Genomic DNA, 21920 nt, shown 5'->3' on the forward strand with positions numbered 1-21920 from the left:
AATGGGGCTTCTGAGTAAACATAACAAAGAATTGTGTTTGTGTTGTTAATCTTTCCTTCTCTCTCCAATCCAATTTTAAAGCAATTAGGCAGGGTTTATTTATGTATCACATTTTTATTATGTAGGAAACTAATACTGATCTTTTAAAAAAATGTTCTGCAATGACCAACTGGTTTGACAATAAACTATTATATGGGGTGTATTTTTACAAGTGTGTGTGTGTATGGAGTCTTTCCAACAATCCTGTGAGGTAGGGTTGGTGATTGGAAACCAAGGCAGCTCACAATAAGAAATAAATCTCTTTAAAAACCAATAACCATAAAACAAGTATAAAAGTTGCAAAACAGCTTAAAGTGGCATGATTCTGAATTTTGGGTTGGGTGAATGAAGTTTATTTATTTGTTTTGCCAGGGCGGCAAACAAAAGCACTAAAACACTTTAAAAATTATAAAAACAGACTTTAAAATATATTAAAACAAAACTTATTTAAAAACTTTTTTAAAAGCTGTGACTCCAAAAATTATTTATGTATTTTATTTACAACAGTTATATACTGCTTTATTGTAAAAAATCTCAAAGTGGTTTACAGAAAGAATTAAAACAATAAAATTATTGGCAAAAACAAAGACATGTATTGAAAAACACTCAAATTAATAAAACCAACAATGAGTTAAAAACAGATTTAAAAACACAATAGCTTTTACATGCGTGGATAGGCTTGCCTAAAGGAAAATGATTTTAGCAGGTGCTGAAAAGGAGCGTTTGCCTAATGTTGCCACTTCGTTGTTGTTATGTGCCTTCAAGTCAATTTTGACTTATGGCGACCCTATGAATCAGTGACCTCCAATAGCATCTGTCATGAACCACCCTGTTCAGATCTTCTAAGTTCAGGTCTGTGGCTTCCTTTATGGAATCAATCCATCTCTTTTTTGGTCTTCCTCTTTTTCTACTCTCTTCTGTTTTTCTGTATTTTCTTTTCTAATGAATCATGTCTTCTCATTATGTGTCCAAAGAATGATATGTGTCCAAAGTCAGAGGAAGGCAATGGTAAACCACCTCTGAATACCTCTTACCATGAAAACCCTATGAACAAGAGTATCCAAAATGCTGCCACTTTACAGGACTGATTTCTTACAAGAGCAGAACAAGTACTATGTGGCACCCATAACATGGAAAGCACAGCTTGAACTTGGCCTGGTAGCAAATCAGCAACCAATGAAGATTTCAGAGCAGAGGTATTATGTGCTGATAGGATCTCACTCATGTCAGCAATCATGCCCCAGCATTCTGCATTAACTGAGTGGCTGCCACATCAGGATTTTTTTAGTTTTGGTTTTCGGTTCTGAATCCTGACTGGTTGTGGGATGCTAAGTTGTCTGCCTTACTCATAGGAATCTTGTTGTGGTTGGTATGGTATTGCATTTAGGAAAGCATCACTGTCTTTTGTTTTTCATTTTCTGTCTGCATTTCATTTACCTTTAACCTCACTCCCTTACATCAATAGAAGCAACAGCAGTGGTTGAATGTGCTCAGCTCAACCCCCTAAAACCCACTGATGATGCACCTTGTCGGTTGCATGGCAGTTTGTTTCTTGCCCAATAGTGGTAAAAGAGAATTCACATATTTGAAAGTGTGGCTGCAGTTGTTGTTCCCAAGCTGCTGCCTGTGTTCTCTCTGTCAATTATTACTCACGGGAATTGGGTTGGCTGTCAAAGTGAGTTTATAGCAGCCCACAGGGTAGACAGAAAGTGTAAGAATCTTCTTACTTTCACTCATTTCTCAGACCTCTTTCTGAAGTGAAGGGTCAAATCTGTAAAGAAGTTTGGAGCAGCCACATTAAAAGATAAGGGCAGGGCATTCTAGGCAGGGGGTTGCCAACCCTGCTTGGATATGGATCTCTTTGCAAAGGATCCCTAGTCAAGCTTTACCACAGCACAATCCAAACTGCTCAGAAGTAAGTCCTGCTGAGTTGTATGGGGCTTAGTCCCTTAGTGCGTGAGTTTAGAATTGCAGCCTTCAGGGGCATCCATCTTTATTCCCAAATGCTCCCATCTAACATCTCCACAACATTAAGCTCCTTTCTTCCTACAGCGGCCTTCTGGTGACTGGCCTGGCCTGAAGGCACTTAAACCCTTCTTGCCAAAAGCAAGCAGGCTAGATTAAATGTTCCCTACCCAGGCTCCATCTTTTAGCTAAGATTTCTAGCTTAATTTCCAATCAGATATTTTTTTTAATTGTATGCTCCAAGCAACTGTGATTGATGCTTAATGTATCATGCTTAATGACATCACTCGGGCTCGCTGTGTGACATCATTCAGGCCCGCCCCATGACATCACTCGGGTCTGCCCCTAAAAACTCAGTTTTGGGGATGCTTCTGACCTGGCAACCCTAAGATGGAGTGTTCATTATGAAGCTGGACGTGCAGCTATGGAGGCTGAGCCAGGTGGCGGTGGCCTGAGCCAAGCTGTGTGCATCGTGACAGGTGCCTCGTGGGGCTTGGGCTAGAGCCTGGCATGCCTGCTGGCCCTGTGGCTGGCGCCCAGCTCGGCCCTGCTGCTGGTGGCTTGCTCAGCCGGTGCCCTGGGTGAGCTGGAGGGCGAGCTGCACGCCGCCTGCCCAGCACTGCACGTGTAGGGCGTGCCTGCCAGCAAACCTGGCCTCGGACGAGGGGCTGCAGCGCAAGCTGCAGGCTGGGCGGGCGCTCCGCGGCGGGGCTGGCTGGCTCCAGCGGCTTCTTCTCATCAGCAACGCTAGTAAGCGCCCTCCCATTTGAAAGAGGAGCCTCTGAGGCTGAGCGAGTGCAGAGTGCTTTCGCTCTTCACGGTTTGCCAATCTCCCCCCCACACCGCAAGTTCCCTTGCCCTGCTGTAAGTAACCCTCCGTGGGGTGCCTTCTGCTTCCCCAGCCCCCGTGGGAGTTTTAGATTGGAAGCTCCCAGGGGCAGGGACCTCTCTTCTTGTACCCTGTAAAGCACTAGGCACAATGATGTCATCATATAAGCAAATAAAGTACCCCCCCACGCATGGTTTAAGTGGGATGGGAGCTTGTTAAATAAATTCCAAGACAGTTTTGAGGTCGGCGGCAGGAATCGCATTGAGGTTGTTACTGTGGGAATGCCAGTAGAGAGGAGTCAAATGTTTCCACTTTTAAACATGTCTGTTTGTAGTTCATGTGGGGGAAAATCGAGCGCAGGGGTTCCCAAACCTTTCCCCCCCAAGGACCACTTCAAAATTGCAGAGGGTCTTGGTGGGAGGGAACTATTAAGAGGAGAGGGGTGTTTAAAAATGATCCGCCCCGGGTGTCAAATACGCTAGGTACACCACTGACTAGAAAGCAAGATGTTGCATTAAGTCATATGTGTCTGAGAGAGAAAGGGAAAGACCTGGCAATAACAAGGACTGAACCAAATTAGCTATTATTAAAGCATAGGTATCCAAGTATGTTGGTCATCAAGAATGTATTCCTTTACTTTTGTCGTCAGAGCCACTCCTTGAGCCCAAAAGTTCATACCTTATTTAAAAAAATAACATAAAAGTGGGGTAGATCCAACAAAGGACAACAGCCTTGAGATCTGCCTATTGATTCAAAGACCAGTATCATTTCCTCTCTGTGCGATATAAACAGGTATCTAATCTAAAGAAGATATTAATTTTTAAAAAATCCTGTATGATCTTTGGTGAACTCTTTAATATTTATTTCTTATTGAAAATGTTTTAAAATAATTGACAAAAAACAATCATTCATATGCAATACATTTAAAACTGACTGAATAGTTTTAAGAACACAAGTTTATTTATTTAAAATATTTCTTAACTGCCCTTCATCAAAAGATTCCCAGGCAGCGTTCAAAAAATATGAAACTAATTCACACTGCGCATATGCATATACATATGTATTTGGATGTTTTATTTTGTATGTCGCCCAGAGTGGCTGGATAACCAGCCAGATAGGTGACTAATAAATTAAATAAATAAATAAAATACACACACCAAAAAAATCAAACACCAATAATCATAGCAAAATACAAGGAAAAAAAGAATAGAACAGAATTCCCAAAATAATCTATTCTGTAAAATGTCTGGGCAAACATGAAGATCTTCAACCGGCACTGAAAAGTCTGTAATGTCAGCACCAGGTGAGCCTTCTTAGGAAGGGCTTTCCAAAGTTGGGACACCACCACAGAAAACACCTTCTTCTTTGTAGAAGCACAGTGTATCTTCACTGAAGAGGGTGCTTGGAGCAGAACCTCTCCAGAAGATCTTAAGGCATGAACAGGCTGGTAACATTCATCTAATGGTATTAACAAAATACTAGCAGTAACTTAGACCTTTATATAGCAGGGTGGGTTATAAATATTTTAAATACATAAATAAAGTACTAACAACATTTTATGCTCAAGACAAGTGGTACACATCCCATTTTGGTATCATTTACTTACTTCCCATTCCAGTACTTCAGGCTTGGAGCAGAAAGTATTTTTGCAATAATTGCATTTCAGCTGAATATCACTTGGAGCCACAAACTGGCCATTGGTTGAAGACTGTACACTAAGAGTCTGAAAAACATTTTAAAAATATACAGATCATATTCCTCTAGTGTTAAGACACAGAAGTGTATTACTTCATCTGTTACAAAGTATTAGTGAGAACATTTTCAATGAAACTATTTCTGCTAAATTTTACACCCTTTACATTGGATCGTTCACCAAGTTTTTGATGCTTGCTTTTACTGGTAATTACATTGCCATCAAGAGACACAGCAACTTAGAGCTGCATAAAGAAGCAGATAGCCCCTGCTTACATTCCAAAATGTCAACAGCAGAAAAGGACAAGAGGCATGGAGGAAGCAAGGACAAATATGGACATAACTGCAGTTTGGCTTTGTTCTAGCTTGGGAAGAAGGTTAAGCAAAGACTTCACAAAGGAGGGAGAGGTAGCATCACATGGGTGTTCTGGAAAGAAGTTCCAGGTATAAGGGAAAGTACAGGAGATGTGCATGAGAGTAAGAGAACTTCAAGCTAACGAAGTGGGCAATGAAGTTGGAAGAACAAAAATCTCTGATCAGGATATACTGGGAGATAACAGTAAATAGATGAGGTGGGGCAGGCCCATGGAGAGATGTGAAATAAGAACAAAGAGTGTGCAACTTCTCATGATCTAACCCTCATTACCGTTTGAACCACTCTTGCCATTTTACTCTATTCTTTTCTGCTCATTGTACTCAACCTAAAGTGTCTATATGGCAGCACTGCCAAATGAACACAGAGTCAAGCATTTCCTCACACTCAAACAACACCAAGAAAGTAACAGATCTAAAAGCTTAAATTTGTACAATTGCTACTGCCAAGCCAGAGGTGTTTATGAAACAACGCAAAGGAAGAACTAGTCAGGGCTGTCCACTCATTTTTTAGTTATTTGTATCCTGAAAGGTGGGATATAAATCCTTCCAATTAAATTATAACAGTTCATCAGGATTCTTCCCGCAGGGCACTTGGTGGCAGAAGGCCCTGTGGGGTGGAGGCAGTCCAGATAGAGGAGGCCCTGATATCTCCTTTGCCTGGCTCCCTCTTTCTCCTAGAAGTCTTCCCAAAGGGCAGTTTTTGGCACATGGCCAAACAGCAGAAAGCAAGCCCAGCTGCAGCAGAAGTAGATTTGAAACCTGTGGTTGAGCTAGCCACAGTTAGGTCCTCAAGGAGTCCTAATTTGGCTCACAAGGGCATTTCACCCCAGCCACCCCTGCCTGATGTCCTGGCGGCAAAGAAACAATCAGGAACCTTAAAGTGTGCTTCTGATTGTTCCTTGGCAAGTGGGGCTTGCATTCAGTGCATTTTAAATTTGGTGAAAAGCAAGCCACACTGAAATTTGGGCTCTTCAATAGAGCCGATCACTGCCAGAAGCCAGGCTAACAATTGGTCCTAAATTTGAATTAAGCACCAACAGCAAGTCCTGCTTTTAGCAGGAATCTTTGCTGCCCCAGCTTGAATTCAAGTCATGGCTGCAAAGGAAGAAGGGAAGAACTGGGATCTCAATTCTTCCTTTGAAGTTTGAATCACTTGACATCAGGTAATTGACAGTTGGGTGGTCTCACTCACCTATCAAAAGTGGCCCAGAGAGAGAGGCTCAGATCTGGAGCATGGTGCTATATTAGGCTACTTTAGAGGTCTTGAGTACTGCATCTTCTAAACAAAGCAGCAAACGGCATAATTCTGTTTCATTTAAACTTTTCAAGTCACCTTCCAATCAAAGCAGCAAATGTCCTGAACAATTTTTTCAAACTGTAGTAAGGCTAGTTACTCACTGATCTCACAATTTGGGCTTTAATATTCAAACCAAAGATCTTTATCAATGATTATTAAATCCACAGATGGCTAGTACATAGTACACTGATTTGGGTTGATGGCCTGTAATCAAGCCCCTTCCCACATCCCTTCAAAAGCCAACAATACAAAGGGAAAGAGAAATTACACAAAGCAACCCAGAGGTACAGTTAGAAGCAATGGGGAAAACCCGATCCACCTTAAGCATCTAAGCAGAACAGGCAACCCCAAGGTCTTGAGACTACCCAAACAGATAAGAGCAAACAAAGACTGTGTGGGGAGAATGTAGAGAAGAAAAAGAATCAAGCAGAGGGTACTATATTAAGCAAAGAAAAGTACTCGATAAATGTCCAGTCACTTGCCTCTGGAGGCTGTATTCCTTTGGCTCACCCTCCAGCTCTAGACATAAATAACTGAGAACATATTTTAAAAATCCAGAGTATCATTGAAGCTCACATTCTAGTTCTGCATGTGACTATTTTTCAGGCATCATTTAAAAACTAATAATCTAGGTTTGTATCAACTGGGACTGTGGTGAGAGAAAGGAGACCACCAGTGGCAGAACGGGACACCTATGTAAACTGAAGAGCCATAGATTTGACACTGTGATATTTTGAACTGCACTGTGAGCCACGAGGAGGGAGATGGTACTTTTCAGGTCACAGAACGTCTGGAGCCTTTTGAAGACATCACCTACACATCTGCAATTTGTCTAACTAGCTTTAGAATGCAGACAGACGTGAACAAAGCTGCAAAGTGGCATGTAGCTACACAGGTTAACACTACCCTTTTGTTGAGGGAATGCAGGATACACACCATGAGAGAAGCTTCCCAAGGTACAAGTCTGGTTTTTGTTTGTTTTTGGCGAGTCTAGTTTTACTTGTATTCACTTGATTCTAGTACACTTTCCAACCCTATAGGATATGGTCAGGTCTCATGGTGCACCTAGCTGCAGCATCCCAGGTATCCCAAAGTGTGGAACGTTGGGCTCAACAGGAAGCAAGCATGTCGAAACACCACAAAAGCAATTGGGTTCCATATTTTACACTGTATGGAAACTGATTATGTGCATCTGGTTCAATAACTTTAATACAGTTTACTACCTTTGTTTGACTAAATCAATGACAAAAATTTGCTCATTTTGTTTCTTGCTCTACCAACTGTATTAAGTGAATGCTGCATACATAATTTCCTTACTTGTGGGTACATGATATTTAACACATGGCCTAACTTATCTGCGTTGGAGATAAGGCCTAGAGCAAACTAATTATAAATACAATTCTGTGATGTATTGCTTGCTAACTTGATGTGTGTGTGTGTGTGTGTGTATACAAATTTGCAGGATATATATATATATTACCCCAATTCAGTGAAAACAAATGGTTCATTTGGTGGGGTGGCCTTGTTACATATATGGAGAAGAAAGAATTGGACAGCTCTTATATGATGTAGATGGAAAGGTATATATATATATCCTGCAAATTTTCAATCTATCCAATGAAAATGAGGGCAGTCCAGATCTGCAGACTGCCTGCCTTTCCATCAACCATCTACATCATATAAGAGCTGTCCAATTCTTTCTTCTCCATATATGTAACAAGGCCACCCCACCAAATGAACCATTTGTTTTCACTGAATTGGGGTAATACATACACACAATCTAAGCGTGAAAGCCCAGGCCCTTCCCGTGTCCTTCTAAAAGCCAATAATGCAACGAGAGAGAGAAATAAGTTGAACAGAGCAACCCACATATACATTTAGGCTCAAACAAGGGGAGGGATTAATCTAACTTAGACCTTCAGAAGTAGACTGATTCTAGTAGGCTAGAATTGTGGAAACAAAACATTAAGTGGGTAACATAGAAGAAAATAAAATCCAAGAACACAAACTTGGGATTTTTTTACTATTTTGCTCAGTTTTTAGAAAAAAGATACATCTGGTTTAGTTGATAAAGGAAGCAACCAAGGTTACAGGGTTAGACAGAAATGCAGGTCAAACATATTCTAGCTATTTCAAAACCATCAGTTTGTGTTATGCATGTAGATATAGATACAGATTTGCAAACAGAAGCTTCAGAAGAGCAAGAATTTGCCCAATTTTAAGTATCACAATGAAAGTAATGCAACTTAATGCAACTTCTCTCTGAAAGACTGTAAGTACTTTTCACAACACGTGATCAGTTTAAATGTTAATAAGCCAATGTCAAATCTGGAGGCAAAATCGAGTGGATGTCTTAACTGAGTTGCTTATGTTTTATTAGTAACTTGGACAAAGCTTAAAAATCAGCATATTTACCAAATTTGCAAGCAATGGATACCACCTTGCCAAAGTTAAGTGGTTTTCAGACCCAATCACTCTCCCACTAAAGATCTCCCAACCAGATCAGCAGGATTTAAAAAGTACTTAACTTTGGCTGGATCATGCCTATTGCAAATCAGAATGTCATCTTACAATGTCATCTGTTTTGTTTACAGATGTCAAAGATGGCAAAATGTTAGAAAAGCAACACAAGCTCAAGGCCCATTCAACATTAAGTCTCATCAGCTTGTACCAAATCTAGACAGAAACATAGTCATATATAATTTACATTCAAAAGATATTTGGCAAGCCCCTGGAAGATGCAGATAAAAGCACAGTTGTTCCTTTTAAGTAAAACCAGCATAAAATTCTAAAATAAGCAGTGAGCTACTTGGCATAGTCTACCAAGCAATATTTGCCCCTTGGACAAATTGGAACGAGATCTAAAAATTGCTCCCTACCCCTCAACTTCTAAACATGAGATTAGACGTGTGCTTCCTACCTACTCCTATTAGAGTATGTAGAAATAAATGCCTGAACCAGGAAATCCTCTGGTTATCTGAAATTGAGTTTAATATACAGGGTCTAAGGAGATTTTGTGTTCAAGTAACCATGGGATATCCCAATGCAGGTGTTCAGTTACAAAGAAAGGGAGAAGAGTACAAACAGCCTGCTTGCAATTTTACTGCTCTTGAGTGCAGGAAATGGACATCCAAACAGCCTCTAGAAGAGGGCACACCAGAAAAAGACCTAAAAATTTAGAAACTGCTTCCTTAACATACACCTAACAATCAAAATTTGACAAGCTATATTAGAAAGCCCATTTGTTTAAATATTTATTAATGAAGAGTAACAAGCAGGTACAAAATTCTTTAATACGAACATACTAAGAGCACCTAACAGACATGCACAGAAAAATACATATCCAGGGAGGAAGAGATTTAACACAACAGCTAACCTGAAATTTAGCTACACAACTGGAACTGCAAAAGTTGTACAGTATTCCATCAGGCATTGTGGCTTGATACTGAGGTAAAGAGTTTCGCTTACAAAAGTGGCAAACAATTCCCATACCTAAAAGAAAAATGTAGTTTACAAAGAAAATAAATGCAAATGTACAAGGTTATGAATAACGTTGGTATTTCTCAAAATTTGTATAAATGGCTATGCTATGATGATCATATCTCGGCTTAATAAGCTGAGACATGAACAAGTATTTTAGATGCGCATGTAGCCCCTTCTACTGTCACAGTAAATTAATCCAGGATCTCTCACACTGACCATACTTGCTCATTTTGTCTGAACCAGGAAATGTCAGCTACTAGTTCTGGAAGATGCCAGGCATTCTGAAGCTAAAAAATGTAGTTTCCTGGGTTAGATGAAAAAAGAAACTATGGTTAACTAGAGGCTACTTGATTTGAGCTCACGCTGTTGGAAGAGAAGCAAATGAGCCATGTGCGTGGGCAAAACTCTTGTTCGCATCTCAGCTTAATAAAATGACCAGACAATCATCTGAACCAGGCCAATGTGAAAGCTCTATTTAACTAGTTAATTTGATTTGAAAATATAGGTATCACTACAAACTTTTGTTTAAGTCACACCTCAGTATGTTTTGGGGGGTTACCAAAATTTACTTTGATAAATTTTGATTTGTTTCTTTTCAAATAAATGCAACCAATTTTTAACTTATCTTCCAATTTCAAGCAAATATATTGGCTGCATTCATATGTATTGCTAAACCATGATTTAGCATTTAACTCTAGCATATTATTATATCTAAATCAGCCCAATATGTCACAGGAAAAAGGGAATGATATCATCAAGCAGTCAACAGACTTTACCAAGTACTGAACTAGGGACAACATAGACTGCACTGCTGCAAGCAATGTGTGTTCTTCTTTGATCATTACTCCACCAATATTCCTTTGCCATCATAAAATAAAAGCCTCACGATAAATTCAAAGCAAGAATAGATGCTATAATGAGGAGTTCAATTTTAAAAAGAGTTGCAGCTGACCAAATATTAAAAGTCTAAATGCATAAAGCTTTGTAGATATTGTATAGAATGCAACATCGTTAAGATTATTTTACGTCCTAAATGTAATCTGGGCATAAACTAATTTCAAATGTTTTTCCCCCAACTGAAAATCAGATAGAAGGAACAAGTGAAACAAGATTCTCCTACTCTGGGAAATTATTTCATCATTATTTATGATAACACAACACCCTTTTCACTTACTTTGTGATTTTGCATATTTTGATTTGTGTGTGTTCATGCATGCAGTTGAGCAGTATGGCTCCATATATCCATTAGGTCCTATGCACTGTGTCATGTCAAAAAACCTGCACTGAGCTCTGCAACCAGTACAAGCTGTTAATTTGCCATATTTCTACAAAGTAAATAAAACACAAAAGCAACAGTGACTTTAGTTATGACCGATTCAAATTATCTTATTACAACTGGCATGCAGGAATTTTCTACTATCCTCTTGAAAGTTCAGATATTGTTACAGTAGTGTCAAGTCATCACACACTAAAGCCCTATCCACATGTATATTTAAAAAGCACATAGAATCTGCTTACAATGGAGTGTGAGAGCACCTGCCCATACCTACCCATGCCTATTCCCCCTCATGCCCATGCATTCAACATAAGCTGTAAATAGTGTCTGCTTAGCTTATACAAGTTCAGTGCATACAGGCCCATCCATGTTTTTACTCCAGAGTTTTCATAGGCAAGGATGGTATGACTTGGGTCCATGTATGTAGTCCCCATTTACAAGCAAAATAGGATTAGAGATAAAGACACTTGATCCTGGTGAGTGGTTAAGTGGTAGGCTCTATGCAATCTGAGGTCTATGTGTGCTTAAGGTTCATCTAGTGTGGGCATATAAAGAAAAATATTAGTCAAATTTCAGTTTTGTAAACAATTCTGTGAACTACAATAGAATTTAGGTCTTAGTACAGAGTTGGGGAATTTGATCCAGCCAGCAGACCGGAGCGTTATTTCCCCACTATTCTAGAGGCCAAATCTGATCAATCACACTGGTGCCAGTTGACCCAATTTTGCCCATATGGATGATCAGCTGCTAAGACTTGGTGGATGGGGTACAAAACTAAACTCTGAATATTAGAAGAAGAAAATGAATTTCCCCCCCTAGCATTGCAGAAAAGAAGAAATGGGGTAAATGAGGAAGGATTTATTTATTTATTTATATACTTGTATACCGCCCCATAGCCGAAGCTCTCTGGGCGGTTTACAGTAACTAAAAACAAATACAATTTAAAAATACATCTTTTAAAAAACAATTTAAAACACAATATTTATCATACTTTCTTAAAACAATAAGCTGTTGTGTCCTGTTAAACCCTGACTTGAATAGGCCTGTGTACATGCAAACATAGTAAGTATATGGTTCTAAGCTTCTTAAAAATATGAAACATTATTAGTTAATTTATATGGGCACATTTCAAATTTTGAGGGTGTGCTGTGGGTATCACTCACAACATGGCTGCCATGGGGAGCATGGTGTAACACAAAATTTAGACAGTATAGTCATGGCACTTTTCCCATAATTGTGTTTCCATACAATTAATGTATTTCCTTTGGGAGGAAGGGCATAACATAAATTTAATAAAATAAAAATAATAGAAAATACTTAGCCAGTTGAATTTCTGCCACCAAACAGCTGTTAAAGGCACTAGAACCATGTTTTTCACCAAAACCAACCCTAAACCAAAGCCTAGGATGCCACATTAAATGCAGAGACTTACTTTTGAGCAGACATGCATACCTTGTACTGTAAGTTAACTATACAGTGAACTCTTAATGAGTACCTCATCTTTAGTTCCTGCACAGCGGGAGATACTTTGCAAAGTTTCAACATTTGCCTTTTGGGAGGAAGGGGGACTCTTTAACATCCACCTGTGATTCCATAAAGGAAGCCACAGACCTGAACTTACAAGATCTGAACAGGGCGGTTCACGACAGATGCTCTTGTATGTCACTGATTCATAGGGACGCCATAAGTCGTAATCGACTCGAAGGCACATAACAACAAAAGCACTTATTGTGTAATAGTATTTGCAGAAAACAACTTCTGGGGACTACTTGATCGCAGATGAACCTACTATAGGAAAGATGCATACTAAATGACAATGACAACTACAGAGATTCAAAGGACTAGAAAATAAGACAGAAGCAGGAAAAGTACACTAAAGGGGAGGGAAACAGCAGCTCTTTAGGGCCCTGGGGTTTCCTATTGCCTGGTGTCCTAACAGCTCAATTATCAATCACAGCTGACTTCACTCATTGGCTAAAAACATTAACAGGTGGGAGCAGCGAGGTTGGTTCATTTCACAGAAATTGCTTAGAAGTATGCCTGCACATTTTCCTTCATAACTTTCTTTTTAGAAGAGACAGAGACTTGCTTTTTTTAAAAAATGGAAGATCAGAGTCTGGGGCTCCTTCTCCTCTAGTGCAACTGTAAGATCAGTTGCTTCTGAACTGTTTAACCACAGTTTATCATTGCATCTGATAACTATAGTTAACATTAAGTATAGTTAGCGGAAACAAACCAATTTTATAATCCATGGTTTGAAGTTGGTTTCCACTAGCAATAATGAAGTCTAACTGCTGTTTGTTGGGGTTTGGACAACATGACAAGCTGTAGTTAGTCTCAAGTGGAAGCAAAAGCTTCTGAACTCCTACTCGCAACTGCACCAAAGAGGGGGAAATATGCAAGCCCAAGGCTGCATGGGTTCATTCTCATAACACTGCAGTCACTGAGAGGTGAGTACACTGTGGCTCCTCAGCAAATATCATTTAGACATACTGCCTTGGACCTGGAGGCTACATACTGCAAAGAATAGGAAGGTGGTGCCTTTCAGAGAATGGACTACAGTTCCCATCATCCCTCAGCCTGTCATAATTACCAGCCATTCTCCTCCACGTGCTATTCTCCATGTTTGTATAATCTGTTCTCAAAGCCATCAGAGCTAATGGCCATTACATATTGTGACAGCAAATTTCATAAATTACATGCTATGTGAAAAAGTACTTCCTTTCGTCAGTCTTGAAATTACCTGCCAATTGGTTCAAATGGATGACTCTGACTTCTAATATTGAGACAAGAGAATCTATCCAATGTGCACACCAAATACGATTGCGTAAACCTTTATCATGTCCCCCCCTACCCATCTTCTTCTAAACTAAATAATTTCCAACAATGTAGCCTTTCCTCACAAGGAAGGTGTGTCTACTATCTAATTATTTGGGTTGCCCTTGTCTGCACCTTTTCTAGCTCTGTAATATCCCTTGTGAGATACAGTGAGTAGAATTGTGTGTGGCATTCCAAATGATTTGGTATTTTGAATGTATTTATTATTTGTTTGTTTATTCAATGTATATCCCGCCCTTCCTCCCAGTAGGAGCCCAGGGCAGCAAATATAAACGTACCAAATATATTTTTAATTGACATTATGATACAGGTAAATTTATTTCCGATCCCTTTCCTAATAATCTGTAGAACATAATTTGCCTTTTTCACAGCTGACACACCCAGTTGACATTTACAGAGCTAGACAGGACAACTCCAAAATCACTTTCCTGGTTAACGAGGTTGGAAATGATCAAAGGTGGTTAATTTCTTTAGGAGGAAAACAGCCTCCCCCATCTTTACGTGTTCAGTTATATCCCAGTATAAGCCAACTACCTTTCATTTAATGGGAAAATGCATAGATGGGGGACCATAGAAGTCCTTCATTTTCCTACGCTCCACAAAATGTTGGATCACAACTCCCATCATCCCTGACCACTGGTCAAGCTTGTTTAGGGCTGATGAGAATTGTAGCCTGGAAGGCAACCATGTTGGCCACCCCCTGCCTTATCCTATCAAGTATTATAGGGGAACTCACAGGACCATGTGGTTAATTTCTGCATATGCAACAAACTTCTGAAACCTGGTTTCATAGTGGCACCACCCAAGTTGTTCCTACAGAGAAGTCAGAGAGAAATGACTGGGAACAATCACATGTAAATCTTAATTTGATTAGAAGACCTGCTCAGCACTTCCCTTATTTGAGCCTTCTTTAAAACACTCTTCAATAGGTTTCTAACCGTTTTTCTACAAAAAGCAGCAGACTCGGAGCTTGCAGGAGTTTAGGTTTGCCAAGGAACCCGTAAGAGTGTTCCTTTAAGATTAGTTTGTCACTATGGTATTGCTGGCAGTGAATGAGGAATTCAGCTGAAAACAGACATAATTTCATATCTGCACTGAGGATGTTCTGATATAGTTTGACGAGGCCATCTGCTGGCAGCCCTGCAATCCAAAAGCAGATTTACAGAAGCTGCCTAAAAAGCCTACAAAAAATGTCTGATTGCTAGACAAGTGGTTTTCTTGGATTAAACAAGGTAGGAATTTACTGCGCTTGTATAGAAACACAGCTTAGAAGTATGCCAAGTGTTTTTCCACAAACATTTCTTAAAGAGTATACTCTCTAGCTGAGAATCAATCTTTCACTCAACAGAAGGGGCAAATACCACTGATAGTTAAAGGCTAGCTGAGTAATAGTATGCCTATAAAAGACCTATATTCAAGCAACAGCTCTTCTTGGCCACCTGTACATTTAATGTGTTACTTTAAAATTGTTAGTTACTCTTTATGCTGTAAATACACAATACAGTATTTATTCAATGCCAGTGGTATAAACCTAAGTATTTTGAAGAATGGTGCGTGGGTAAATAGATCAAGAAACCACTCTTTAAAAAAGATGTTGCTTTATTGGACTAATCTTAAAGATATTCAAAGCAGTTTAACCCCATTCTTAGCTGAGAAAGGCTCTCAGAACAGCTTGTAAAAATCAGGTTTCCCAAAAGCATGGAACCAATAATGTTTTTATCAGTCCATAAACAAGATTTAATTATTTGTTTCCATTTTTGACATGAGTCTGGACATACTACTGTTCTGGCAATTCACAGAAGCCCTATCAGGTGAACTAACAAATGCTATAGAATCATTTACCGATCAGCATCTACTTCTTTGACCTACTGATGGGTTGGGAAAGTGACTTACCTTATTAGTCCTCCTTTTTATTATTCATTCAAGTTTACAATACACACTATGCTGGCTCAAAGGAGAGTTAAAAACCAATCTTTCACTAATACAGATCAATCAGACTTTGCTTGACAGGATGTTATCTTCCATTTGCTGACCAGTTTGAAAAAACTTTGGCATACTGACCTAGGCATTGGGGAATAAGAACAGACACCCTGCATGCACCCATGGTAACACACTTATCTTGAATCCTGGTTCTCATTGCGAAGCCAAACCTTATTTTAATTTCAAAACTCAGTCTGAGTCAGATCCCCTTAAGGGGAGGAACCTTATTACCATGGTGCCATTGGACAGCAAGGATTTCGTACAGGTTATGAACATTACAAAAGAACATTGTAACCAAGTCTTGTAACCAAGACTGGAATTGTGTTGGGTACGTACCATGGAGTAGCTAGAAGTGTTTTACCCCTCCCCCACAAAAAGCCACTGAGCACTCAGATGGGAACCTTCAAAAATGTTGCTGGGTAAAGGTGGTATGAATTAAGAAAGAGCAACATTAATTGGAACTGGAAGCTTATGAAACGCTCTTGAAATCAGCAGAGGAATGAACTGGAATTTCCACCAGATACCCAATGTAAATTAAGGAAGTATCTATGCACTTTGGGGAAGGCCACAGGCTCACTGGTAGAGCACATGCTTTGCATACGGAAGGTCCCAAGCTAGGGCTGGTAGACTCATGCCTGAATCATGGGCTGCCAGTCAATGTAGGCAATATTGAGCAAGATGGACCATCACTTGACTTAGTAGAAGGCAGCTTCCTCTGTAAACTGAGTAAGTATTTCCCTTCCTATTTTGTGTTCAGAATAATAAAGACTATGGGGCACATGGGGGAGCCCCAGTTGACAAAGAGTCTCTGCCCTAGTGACAAGATCAACAAAGACAATGAGGCCAGGGCAGCCAACCCCTTCCTTCTCATATTAATATAGCTTTCCAAGAAATCAAACCCAATATAAAAAACAGCTATGAAGGTAGAAACCCAGCAAAAAGGGCGGGGGCTATCCAGCATATAGCCGTGTCATATGTATGATTTTGCCTGCTGGACGGATGTGGGCATGTCTCAGTGCAATGACCTGGTACTCAGAGAAAAAAAATCTCTTGAGGCCAAGGTAGGTGACCTGAAGAAGCTAAAGACAGAAAGATTGATAGACAAGGCCTTTGGGGGGCATAACAGCACTTCATTCCCAGGGTGACAGCTCCTCTGCTGTCTGGAGTGTTGGAGCAGGAGTGTCCCTCTGAGGAAGAGGATTATGGGAATTGTAGTTCAGCAACATCTGGATGGCCACAGGTTAACAACTGATGATATAGGGAGAAGGGGCTTAGATTTGTTAGGCACTGGGGCAGATTCTGGGGCAGCCAGAATCACTTGAATCAGAAAGGAATGCAGAAAAATAGTGATCTCTGGATACTTCTATAGCAGGGGGTCACAGGCCTTGGAATCAAATGCAGCCTCCCAGAACCTCTCACTATGCCACACCATCTTTCTCAGACCCTGTCCTGTACCCTCCAAGTTCTGGAATACGTCCTTGAATTGTGCAAATGCTTCTTGCTTGTCTGCAATGAGGGTGTAGAAATGTATTTATTTCATAACCTCTGGCTTTGTGTGGCTGAAATGTAACTACCTGTACAAAACTGGGATTAAAACTGTGGCTCTCCAGATATTGTCTGCCTCCAACTAGCATCAGCCCCACCTACCATGTCCATTGGTCAGAGATGAGTCAGAGGCAGCATGCTTCTGAATACCAGCCGCTGGAAACTGCAAGAGGGGAGAGTGCTCTTGCACTCAGGACCTGTTTGCAGGTTTCCCACAGGCCTCTGGTTAGCCACTGTGTATACAGGATGCTGGACCTAATGGGCCACTGGCCTGATCCAGCAGCCTCTTTTTACGTTCTGATGAGAGGAGCTGTAGCCCAGCAACACCGGGAGGGCCACAGCTTCCCCATCCCTGGTGTAAAGTTAAGAGTAACATGCATTGCTCTACCTGCTCTGCCCAACACAAAGCCCCTGGAAGGTTGCCTATGAGGAAATGCTGTTGTTGGGCTGCAGAAGGCTTCCCATCCCTGGTCTAGAAGAAAAGGAAAGGTGTACTGGGTGCTGCTCTCTACATCAGAGAGAGTATAGTGTCACACAAGCTAAACATCTCAAAAGGGCAGACTCCTCTACAGAATCCCTGTGAATGGCAATACCAGGCCTCACAAAATAATTTAGTGGAGACATTCTATTGCCCTCCCTCCAACCAAAACACTCGGGGTGATCTTCAAATGCAAGAATGAAATCAAGAGCCCAAAGGAGAATGTGTTGTATTAATGGATTACTTTTACACTTGGGTAGACCGGATAAATGCATGCTTTGGTCATGACAAATAGGTGCAGTTTGTAGATACCCTACATGATTATGCCTCAGAACAGTTGGTCACAGGTAGGCGATCCTAAGTGGTATCCAGGATCTAGTGCAAGACATAAGTATTGTTGAAAATGACTAATAACAGTGCTATCAAATTTTATTTATATATATATGTGAGCATGTGTGTGTGTAAATATACATCTAAATCTGAACTTTATATTAGTTTAAGCCTGAATAATTAGAAAGGGGAGGGGAGGGAGAGACTTATTGGTCAGCTACTGCAATTGTTGCAGCTAAGTCTATGTTGCTCTCTTGCTCTACCCAATGAACTCAGCTGTAACACAGTTCTAGCAGAACAGTTTCTCAATATGCAACGTGTCCTTTTTAGGAGTTCGATCATCTCCCCAAAACATTTTATCATCTACATAAAATGGCTACAAATAATTTAGGAGTGCTGAGCCATAAGTACGAGGATCACACCCAACTCTACTGTTCCTTTTCATCTTAATGCAATGTAGCAGTGGCCTCCCCTGAATGAGCATCTTTAATTGCTAAGAGAGAAGATGGGGGTGAATAAACAAACCCCATCTAGGAAGTTTGAGCAATTGCCTGTTTTGGAAGGGATCATATCATATCACCCATGTTTGCAATTTGGAATGCTTTTGGGTCCACCTCAGTTCCAGGATGCCCAGGTAGTGTTCTAGCCCTGGGCTTATTTGTGAGCTGTACTTGCTGTTGGAAGAGGAAGGTCTGAATGCTTTGTTTGCAACCAGACTAGACTGTAATAAGCTATTTACTGAATTGCCATTAAAGAGAGTTGAGAAACTTCAGCAGATCCAAAATGCAAAAGCCCATATATTGGTAGATTTAGCCCACTATGATTAAAACATTTCGAAACATCTTCACTGCTTCCCACTATGTTTCTGGGACTCATTTAAGGTGCTAGTTTTGGCCTTTAGGGCCTGGAATGATATGGACCGGAATGGTGTAACCTCTCCCTTTTGAACAGCTGACTATGACCCATAATTAAAACTGCCTAATGAAGCACTGATCCAAATACCAGTGGTTGCTGACATTAGGTCAACTTCTGTAAGGAGCACTGCTTTTAGTATGGTGGCTCTAGAATTATGGAATTCCCTCCCCAAAACATCGGAGGGTATGCTTCCTTCTAATGAAAATGCATCTGTTTAAGAACACTTTCAAAGGCTAGATGAGAGTTCTTGGCTATCCCTACTCTAAGAGTGGAACCTCATTCAGAGCAGATTGACCACCACCTAATAGGGCAGATGAACCACAAACCAACAGTACCTATGTCTGGCCTATACTGAGCTTCAGTTTACTGGCTTTCATCTATTCCATTACCAAGCCCAAACTCCAACTCTGAATGGCCACTGCCTCACCTGGATTAGATGAAAAGGAAATGTGAATTTATTTATTTATTTATTGCATTTGTATACCGACCCATAGCTGAAGCTCTCTGGCGGTTTACAACAATGTAAAGCTGGGAATCATCCACACATTTGTGACATGTCAGACCACATCCCCAGATGATCTTTCCCATCTGCTTAGATGTTCAATAGGATGGGGAACATACAATAAGAAGTACCAGAGAACTTTTTCTGGGAAGATAAGACACTTTAGCCTGGTCTTCTTACAGTTAAGGCATTTTGTTTATATCGGACCCACCTCTTCTGTTGAATCTATATTATTTTGTTTTTTGTTTGAACTGTTTTGTTTGTTTTATTTATTTAATTATTATTTAATTTATATCCAGCCCTTCCTTCCGGCAGGAGCCCAATTTTTTTAACTGTATATATTGTACTGTTGTAACCCATCCTGGTGCCCTGTGGGGAAAGGTGGATAAGAAATATCGTAATAAAAAAAAAGTAAATAAGCATTTGAAAGTTTAGATAGATACACCACTGCATTTTATGCACAGCAGAGCTTTTGGAAGCAAGAAGAGTTAGTAATGGTAGGAAGATTAAAGAAGTTACTTTTAGTTGCTTATTCAATGAACAACAACAAAAAGATACAGGGAGCTGTATAAGTAAGAGGATAGCATATACTGGAAACAGAGTTAAGATGGAAAAAATCTTCAAGCAGAATATGAACCAAGAATTAATGTATTACATTTTATATTTAGAGTTCACAGATCCAGGGAGCAGAACTCAAAAAAGCTAACATTCTGCTGCAGTACTCATCTTTAGAACCATTTGGCTATAAGAGATGCCTTCCCCAACAATCTACGTATTTGATTCCCAAGTAAATTAAGATTCAACCATTTCATCTGTCACATTACTGCTTCTTGTGCCTTGAAGATAAATATTATTTGCCCGTTCAGATAGACACTTGACAAGGCTCATTAGAGCATTTCTTCCTTTACCCAAATTTCTCTGTTGCTGCATGTGCCTTTGCTCAAAACAAAATGAAATCCCCACTTTTAGGCAACAAGGGTTTACTTGTTTGATTCTATTACAACTACCCCCCCAAAAAAGGACAGAAAACATGTCCCCAGTCAAAGTAGCAGCAAACTAAAATGGCATGTCCCAAACAACTGAAGAAAAAAAGCCAGAAACAATTGAGGTTGAGCTAGTAAAAGTAATGCAAACGTAAGATGTCATTACGAGGCAACTATAGACTTAAACTGCCACAATCTGTTTGTGGTCAAGTGATGCTTTGTGCATTACTTTACCAGATACAGGTATTAAGAATATTTGTATTAGAAAACCTATGTGCACTGTAGTGTGTGCAATGATGGAGCACCTTGTTCATTCCAAGTACACCAAAAGGGGCCCAGATGATGCAACTGGATTCCAGCCATAGATACCAGAATAAAACCTGTAAGCTGTTTCACTCACATATTTAGCACAGACACTTTTCTGACACATATATTAACGCATAACTAAGCATCCTTCAGGTGAGCATTATGAGTAACGGCTAAAGTGGTTGAGGGATGTAAAAAGTGGTCCCTCATTCTCACCTATATAACAACTTCAACATGACACACACACTGACTTCCTCGTCTATAATTCTACAAGATGTGTGTCTTGAATCATCTTTATAGTATCACTTCTGTAGCAAATCCTGGACTTCTTGGAGGGATTGCCCCTCCAGCCCATCCCACAATGATTTTGTATTTATGGACACAGAAAAGTTCAAGTTTTAGACACTTTCTATTTCTCCTTTTTCTCCACCTTCCATATTTCTATTCCATTGAGATTCAAGGGCTAAGGAAGCAGTTTGCATTTGCCATATGTTTGTGTTTTGGAGATAAACTTCAAAACAAAAGGTCCACCTTACCACTAACGTGAAGGGTAGGTCCATCTCTCCCTCTGCTTTCTCTCTTTTCTTTAGGTGACAGACCAGAGAGAGAGAGAGTTGCTGGCAGTCAGAAACACTGTACTATGAGCCAAAGTATATCCTTCTTTGTGGACTGGTGAATTTTCAGATGGTCCTTAAGACCATACTGAATATAACTGGAAGACTTTCTTGGAGCAAATATAGTGACAAAAACAAATATAGCACTTCAATATGGCTGTATGGAAAGCATGAGGTGAAAGGAAAAGTTCTGCTAAGCAGCAAATTGGCATTCCTAGGTCTGCATATGTTCCACGCCACCAAGATAGTTTGCACTGATGCATACCAAATGCAAACCTATAGCCTATGTAACAATCCTTCCCTTCTCATGCATTCCAGTAGAGCCATGTCAACATGTGGAAGGAAGTATTCCTTAGTTCACAAGTCTTTCAAGCACTTTTCTCACACAGCAGCCATGATGTGAGAAAATATGGTAGTCCACAAAGAAAAAGGAAACTAGAATAATGGTCTTGAAAGTAAAGTTTTAAGCACTT

The 21920-nt window shown here is 40.1% G+C and overlaps 1 protein-coding gene across 7 annotated transcripts in view; it reads right to left on the reverse strand.

The window, feature by feature from the left end:
• ZMYM2 (zinc finger MYM-type containing 2) overlaps positions 1 to 21920 on the reverse strand; it is a 109167-nt gene that overhangs the window by 50171 nt on the left and 37076 nt on the right. For 6 of the 7 annotated variants that reach the window (XM_061628595.1, XM_061628598.1, XM_061628599.1 and 3 more), the window contains 3 exons: positions 10855 to 11005; positions 9574 to 9689; positions 4440 to 4556 (listed from right to left, as the gene is read on the reverse strand). In XM_061628595.1, coding sequence (XP_061484579.1) covers positions 4440 to 4556; positions 9574 to 9689; positions 10855 to 11005 — 384 coding nt within the window. The remainder of the gene's footprint in view (positions 1 to 4439; positions 4557 to 9573; positions 9690 to 10854; positions 11006 to 21920) is intronic. The other variant, XM_061628602.1, reaches the window with a different exon arrangement.

This window comes from Rhineura floridana, chromosome 5, assembly GCF_030035675.1.
Source record: "Rhineura floridana isolate rRhiFlo1 chromosome 5, rRhiFlo1.hap2, whole genome shotgun sequence".
NCBI lineage: Eukaryota > Metazoa > Chordata > Lepidosauria > Squamata > Rhineuridae > Rhineura > Rhineura floridana.